Source organism: Lepidochelys kempii, chromosome 2, assembly GCF_965140285.1.
Source record: "Lepidochelys kempii isolate rLepKem1 chromosome 2, rLepKem1.hap1, whole genome shotgun sequence".
Classification (NCBI taxonomy): domain Eukaryota; kingdom Metazoa; phylum Chordata; order Testudines; family Cheloniidae; genus Lepidochelys; species Lepidochelys kempii.
This window is the reverse complement of record NC_136381.1, coordinates 199,212,443-199,220,454: the sequence shown is the minus strand read 5'-3', so window position 1 is coordinate 199,220,454 and position 8,012 is coordinate 199,212,443. Positions and strand designations below refer to the sequence as shown.

At 42.4% G+C, this 8,012-nt stretch overlaps 1 protein-coding gene across 2 annotated transcripts in view; it reads right to left on the bottom strand.

Moving 5' to 3' along the window:
* Positions 1-520: 520 nt before the first annotated feature.
* The window catches only part of NGLY1 (N-glycanase 1), a 47,924-nt gene continuing 40,432 nt past the window's right edge, over positions 521-8,012 (bottom strand). For both annotated transcript variants that reach the window (XM_073333456.2, XM_073333455.2), the window contains 3 exons: positions 7,519-7,707; positions 2,305-2,482; positions 521-1,737 (listed from right to left, as the gene is read on the bottom strand). In XM_073333456.2, coding sequence (XP_073189557.1) covers positions 1,562-1,737; positions 2,305-2,482; positions 7,519-7,707 — 543 coding nt within the window. In that variant the 3' untranslated portion in view covers positions 521-1,561. The remainder of the gene's footprint in view (positions 1,738-2,304; positions 2,483-7,518; positions 7,708-8,012) is intronic.

Below are 8,012 nucleotides of genomic sequence, written 5' to 3'. Positions count from 1 at the left end.
TTTCTTTGAAGCTACAGGTTCATCAAGCCATGATGTCACATTGTACTAGGTGAGTGCATGGGAATATATGTGTGTATATTAACATTGTTCTGATATGTGCAATTCTGTGCATTTCATTTGTGTTGAGTTGTTCAAGTGTTCTCTACATAGGGAGTGCAGAGTATCTCTTCCTAATCCCCTACAAATAATCAGTTTAAATCCTGAAGTCTCTTCTTAGTTTGCATAACTGTACAGGTAATAAGGTAGTCCATCACTTTTTAAAATCCCAACAAAGTCCCTCAGATGTTTGTTGATTGTGTGGTGGGGGTAGGGGCGGGGAGGAGGAGACAGTTACACAATCTCTTAATAGTTCATGGAGGCTGTTGAAACCAAGCATTCACTCTCTAGTGGCTCATTATACTGCATCCACAGCACTCCCAGGCCACGACGGGCCCTGGGGCTAGACCAGGACTGAAAATGGAAGTTTAATCTCCTGGATAGTAGTGTCGGTTGTGTTTGGGGCAAAAAGTTAAAAACTGAATTCTGTGGTCTGAAAATTTTAATGCATCAAGGGGGGAAGAAAAGCACCTCATGTACTTCTAGCACCAAATCTGGTGCATGAGACTCAGACTGACACAAGATAATAGCTTCTTAAAAAGCGATTATGATCTATCAGCTCAGTAAACAAGTTAATAAAAAGGGGATAAATATGGGTTCATATTGTACAAAAATATGTATAACAAACTAGGCATTTTCCAGGATAAACATTATTTGTTTTTACTCAATTTTAAATCTCTATTTTACATGATAGACCATAACAGAATTTCTAGGTACATGTTGAACATGAATTTCACATAAATGTATTTACCCAGTATACTAGTATACTCCAAAATATGTTTATTACTTAGACCAATACACGCATATTTCTAGGCCATCTTAAAAACTGCCTTCATATTTATCTAAAGCTCCTGTTCTGGTGCATCATGTAAAATAATATTGTAACTTTTAAAATGCCTAAATAGTATGTAGATTTAACCACAGGAGATGTTAGGGGCTAATATTATCCTTTTTACAAGTCTTTTAAAATTAAAAGTAACATAACACATGCTGCCTACCAGACCATTAAGTTCAAATTTTAACTCCAAATAACAGCAGAGATTGTGAAACAAACCAGCCCAGAAATTCAAAGTTAAAACTGCTGTATGTTCCTCACTCAGTTTGCTTTCCTATAATTATTTCCCCCTCTCACTATGAAGTAAGTTTAGGATGGAGCATCAATTGTAACTCTGAATACCTTAATTTTGTGTTTGTGTTTTGGATGAAACACGTTTTTACTTTGACATTTCCATATTTGCTATAAGTTTACACAAGAATAAAACCTTCAAAATTCCAATGTTTCTTTATGGTCCATAGTATAAAAATTATTATTTTCATGATGGCCAAATTAAAACGGGCAAATGGGAAATAAAATACCAGCAGTATGAACCATGGTAATTGACAATCAAGTCCTCACATTGTATCCACAGCATATTTTATAAAATAAACCCCTGTTGCCAATAGCATTTCTCCTCTGTTTAAGTTCTCAGAGACCAATGAGTTTTATAATTATCTCCAAACTATTTTCTCCAGAGTTACTTAAGCTCTCTCTAAACAGCTGGGTGTGCTGCCATGCAATATCACCATCCCCTCCACTTAGTTCAGCTTCCAAAATAACTTCTGTTGCATCAGAGAAATCTGAATAGGAGCGAAGAATTTTATCTGTTGGGGGAGAAAAAAACCACAAACAATTAAAGTTCTGCCACAGATAATTTATATTGCTAGAATACATGTTCAAGAGGCAATTTGTAATGAACATTAAAGTGTCTGACTTGCAGATAATCAAATATATCTTCTAATTCAAATGGTGGAAAAAGTCCACTGCAAATTATTATTTATTATTTGTATTGTGGTAGTCTCCAGAGGCTCCAGTCAGGATTGGGTGCCCCATTCTGCTATATGATGTATGAATATAAAGACAATCCCTGCTTTGAAGAGCCCATATATATCCTGTATCCACATCAGGTTTTGCTAGATCCTAATTTTATTTTCCCCAAATATGGAAAAATGTGGCAGGTGAGAGCTGTATATTGATTGTTCTCACATATTTCCTTATCCTTGGCAAAAAGCTTGAGTGGGAAAAGGTTAAAATGCAACTGCATTTTAACTTTCTTTATTGCTTACGTTGTTTCTCCAACCTCCACTTCCCAGCGTACTAGTGCATTGCATTTTCATTAGCACGTATACCTCATGATTTAAAAAATAAAATCAATCAGATTTCACACTTACCTCCAGTCAGATCAACTTCTGCTATGTTGGAGCGCAATCTCCACCTTATTCTTCCACTGTGAAATGTCTGACTGTTCGTTCTAATGGAAATGTTGTCTATTTTTAGACCAACTGACCCACACTCAAACTTCCAGCAGATGTAAGAAGAGGATGACCCTTCTTTTCGGGCTAAATAAACCTAAATGGAAAAACATCATGGTTAAGGTATTGAAAGATGGATGCTGAGCCCAGATCAAATGAAATGTCTTTATAAGGGCACTAAACCTTCGCGTAAAAAAACTTAGTCTTTATTAAGTCATTGAAAAATAAGTTTGTACACAATAAAACTTTGCACAGAATCTCCTTCTAATACCTTATTCCTGTTTTTACAGTGATATTGGGTAGCTGTACATTTTCAGTGGAGTTTACTTCATTGAAATAGTAGGGGAAGATCTTTAATGTGCTGCGTGGTATTTTAGCGATATAGACACATACTGTTTTAAGTATGTAGGGTTCTGCTTTTAAGTAACTACAATGGGCCAGATTTTCCATCCTGTTTTGGCTCCTTTGCCCTTCTATGGTAGCACAAATGGGATGGGAAAGCTTGTGTAACAAATAAAGAGATGTGTGGGACTCCTCAACTGGTGCAGCTGGCTTTGTGCCACCCTTTCTAGGCCTTGGCATGCCAGCAGTCAGAGAGGGGATGACTAGAGTCCACTACACTCCAGCAACCCCAATCACTGTAATGATCTTTTGGGGCCATCAGCAGCTTAGAGTACACCTGAAGTTTCCTGCCTATATTGCATAGCCTCCTTATTTGTGCCTACCTGTTTATACTGCTACCCTTTACTGAAGGAACTGCAAGCAGTCTGAATCTAGAAGGTTAAAATCCAGTTTACATTTTCACCCGAGTGCAATTTTTTTGGAAGATGGTTAGTGTAGACTGTAAGAAAGAACCTGAGGATACAAGGTTTTAAAAATCTGATGATTTTAGATGAACAGGTTCTTATGTTGCTCCTTACGTTGTGCTTATTAGCACCATGTGCTGCAGATGGTTCTGGGGGAATTTGGCCTATTAAATCCTAGTTTTCTTCAGCTAGTTGGGTCTAATTCTATGAAGTTTTACCTCAGGGACATGTTCGTTTACAGCACTGCAGTATAAAAATAAGGTGGTGATTACTGCTAATCAGGATACTAGCTAAAGGATCAGCAAATCCACTTTACCTGCATCAGTTTGCCTTTCTTATCTTTCTGCTTTGCACTGCAGTTGGTATTTCTTCTCTACAGCTTGTGGACTGAGATCCATAGTTAGCTTTAGGGTAAAAAACAGTTACCTACCTTTTGTAACTGTTGTTCTTTGAGATGTGTTTCACATGTCCATTCCGATGTAGGTGTGCAAGTGCACCGAGCACAGCTGTCAGAGATTTTTCCCCTAGTGGTATCCGTCAGCTTGGCGCTGGTGCCCCGTGGTGCAGCGCACTCATAGAGCCGGTATAAGGGGCCCCCACCAAGCCTGGGGAGGTCTGTCTTTGTCTTTGACTTTGTTCATCACTTCCCACATGTTGTAATCGTAACGACCCAGCAACACCTGCTGGTTCACTATCCCCAACTGGAGTCCCCCCATCAAATAGACCTTCCTACCCAGAAGGTCCATTTTCCTGGGCTCCTTTGGATTGGGGGTAAATCTTATCTGACCTTGGTGCTCCTTTTTGTTAGCAGCCGCCACAATGAGGGACCCAAGAGGGGGATGAGAGAACAAGAACTCACAGCCTTTTGTGGGCACAAAGTATTTTCTTTCTGTTCTCTTTGCTGTGGGTGGAATGGAAGCAGGAGTCTGCCAAGTGGCCTTAATAGGTCCCAAAATGGATTTGTGTAAGAGCAGGGCCACCTTCGTAGGGGCTGTGGCCAACAGAATGTCTAGGAACCCATCTGATGGTTCCTTAATGACCTCTGCCTGCCAGGGTTAGAGGCCACCCACTTTAACAAGTCTTGGTGGGCCCTTACATCGTCCTGTGGGGGGGAGAGCCCCTTGAGCATGAGCTCGTCCTCTTGAGATGATGAGGAAGAGATGTGCACTGCCATAGTGTCTACTGCAGCCTGTTCCCGAGGCACAAGAACTTGGGTACTGGTACTGGTTCCAGTACTGGCATCAGTACCAGGGAGTATCCCTGCTTGGGCGCCGGTGCTGGGACCTACTCTGGCATCAGGACCGGTACAGGGGGTTGGATCCAGAGTTTACCTGTGCACCCCTGGTGCCACAACAGTCTCCGAGCGCACCAAGTAGGAGCATCGTGAGCTGGTCCCTTGGCCTGGGGGAAGACCACACAGGTTCCAAAAGCCCCATTGTAGGGATGCCAGACGCCATGGGCCCAGCGCCTTGGGTCATCCATGCTCCCGGCACTCCCAATGATAGCATTGTCTGTGGAGACTGACACAGAGTCTCCTTTCAGTGCCGGTGTCTTGAATAGTTGGATCCCGAGTCTGAACTTGATGAAGATGACAATGTGTAGGTGGAGGACTGTGGTGACCATGGTGGGGCCGATCCTCCCGGTGCTGGAGATCGGTGCTGTGGAGACATCTCTGATGAAGCAATGAAGGGGGTTTCCCCCTGGAGGTTGGTCTTGAAACTGGCTTAAAGGTAGTCGATGCCGCGGTGCCACTGAGTGGTGCCACTGGTGCCGCATCCTATCTCCCATCTGGGCTCGGTATCGACAAAGTCATCAGCTCATTAGCAGCTGCATAGGCTTCTGGGGTTGAAGGCACTGCAAACTGGTCTGCCCAGTGCCAACCATCTGGTTGGTTGAGCACTACTGGGGTCTGCGGTGCCGATGCTTCTGCCAGTGGTTGCTGCAGTGCTGGGGAGGGAGAGCGGCCCAGCACGGATCTCACTCTATCCCGATCTGCTGGCTTGTCTCCCTTCAGTGCCAGCGAGCAAGTCTTCTCCGGTGGCCTCAACGTTTCTTCTTCCGTACCAGTGAGGAGGACCAGTGCCGAGAGCTCTTAGCCACCAGCGGAGCACTTTGTACTGACGCCGAAATATTCGATGCCAAGTCTGATCTCTGCTCTGTCTCAGCGCCGCCTCCATAAGTAGGACTTTCAACCTTGCTGCTCTGTCTTTCTGTGTGTGTGCTTAAATTCCTAGAAGATGTTACAGCACTCTTTCCTGTGACCCACTCCCAAACACTTGAGACAACTCAAGTGAGGGTAACTAGTAGGCACAGGTTTGCCACACAAAGAGCACTATTTAAACCCTGGTGCCCGAGGCATGCCCCAGTACCGGGGGAGGGTCAAAGCACCTCTCCGAGCACGGAGAGGAGTCCCAGTCCTATACTATGACTACTTAAATGTACTGAAACTACTAAACTATCAAAATCTAACTATTTACAATGAAAAATAGTGGAAACCACTAAAACACTTAGCTCAAGATAAAGAGGGGAAGTTCCAACAGCTGAACAGGCAGTCAGAAGGGACCGAGGAGCGCGGGCTCAGCGGGGGCCCCCTATACCGGCACTATGCGTGTGTGGCACCAGCACCAAGCCGACAAATACCACTAGGGGAAAAATCTCTGACAGTTGTGATCAGGGTGCTTGCACACTTAAATCAGAGTGAGCATGTGCAAAACATCTCAAAGAAGAACTTTACCTTTTGGGTCGCCTTTGTTGGTTTCCTCTCCCTTCATTCCAAATTAAAGGATGAACCTTTTTTTTTTTTTTATAATGAAGGCTTCTCTTTTTCCACTGCATGCATCCGATGCAGTGAGCTGTAGCTCACGAAAGCTTGTGCTCAAATACATTGGTTAGTCTCTAAGGTGCCACAAGTCCTCCTTTTCTTTCTGGATAGCTGGACTCCAACTTCTTAAGTGGTACATCTGCTTAAGTTAAAAGACTGAACATTCCACAAGGTGGCGTTCTATAGAAGTGCCATATCACATCTACAAGCCTGATGGGTATCTGCTGTCAGTTTTCCTACCCACCCCCAAATTCTTCCAACTTCATGGAAGAACTGCTTACTGCTGGTAAACTCTTCTTGCTCAGTCACACATCAGTGCTCCCTGCTCCACTTGTTACATATACCCAGAGTAGAGAGCTGAGCAAAAGAGCAGATATATGTATTTGAACAGAGCACTCCCCTGATTAGTGGCTAGTTTTTTTTTTACCTGGACCATATGTTTCTTGCAAAAATGGGAAGTCTGATCATATGAGTACCTGAAGGTGTGAGGTACAGCCACAGTGTTTCTAGACGTGGGAAGGCTGGGGAGTGCCCAGTCTGATCTCTTACCCTTCCCTGTTCTTCTTTCCTCCATTATCCCACTCTGTTGCATCTTCTTTTACCCTTCATCTTACCCTCTAGCTGTTTCCCTCCTTTCCTCTTTGTGCACTTCCCCATCCTGTTCTTCCATGGTGCTCTGACAGGCTGTTGTATACTGGGCCAGCACAGCAAATTTCAGAGTGAAATTAACTTCTCTGGTAAGCTTAATTTTCCATTGTGGAGAGGAGGCAAAGCCTGGCCTAAGTTGGTGGTATGACTGGACAGAGGGAGCTGTCAGGCTAACAAGATGTTAGGGAGAGCAAAACAATAGTCACTAATATAGAATGCTCAGCTCCATACTTGGTGGCTGTTTGCTAGTAAATGTCTCCTTCCCCAGTTTAGCCTTAATTTCCTCTCCCTCTTTAGATTTGGAGTGCATGATCCTTCCGTTGCTCAGTGTGTCAGCAGATGGGAAGGGTTTAGGCAGGGTCTTCAATAATCTGAGTAACTGACAGCTTTTTCCCTTCTTGCAGATGGAGTGTAAGGTTTAGCATAAGGAATTTCTTCCTTTTTGTCTGTGTGATGAAGAGATATGATATACTACAAAGCTATTGCACCACCGCTGAAAAAACAATTTAGACTCTTTGGAAAGAAATATTCCTTATTAATACATGCAGTATTGTGCGTGTCCATGTGAACACAGGGAGAAGGTAGGTCTTAAACTTTAGTGCTCCAGCAGGGTTCTTGTTATCTGCAGAGAAGTCAATCATCCCATTCTGAAAGGCAAGCTGACTTCATTTCCAATTTCTCGTATCAGTTAACAATCTTATCTGAAGCAGGACAGTAAAATTTGGCAACTCCAACTGAATCCTTAAGCATTAAGAGAAATGTGATGCAAAATATGCTTAGTAATTTTAGACTTTAATAGCTAGAGGATATTAATAATCTAGAAAATTCTACAGAAATTTATTTAATTCCAATCCTTACCATTTTCCAATCCGTTTCAACCTTTCTCCATAGAGACTCAGTCTTCCACACACCTTCCTCCCAGCCAGTGATTTTTTCATTATTATTGGAAAGTCGTGTATAGCTGTCTTCCACTATATTGTAACTGAGGTGGAAGAGTTTAGAGGTCTTCTCTTTCCCAGATGGAATAAAAATGACTTCTTTTCTCCTCTGAACAAAACCAAAAACTATACATTGGTGTTTTGCGATGTATTTGAAGGGATCATGCTAATTTTATTTTTTCTTTTTTGTTTAGCATACACATCTGGCAAATATATATATTTGATAAAGTAGATCACCATGCCCTTAGCTATTCTATAAGCAGTACACCAAAGAGGTCCACAGTTCTTTATGAAAAACTGTATAGTAGCCAATTAAAAAATACTAGAATGTTTTTTTCATTGAAAAATGTTTGCCCCAACTTAGAAATTTTACATTACTTTGCTAGAATAAATATAAATCTTTCACAGAGAAAG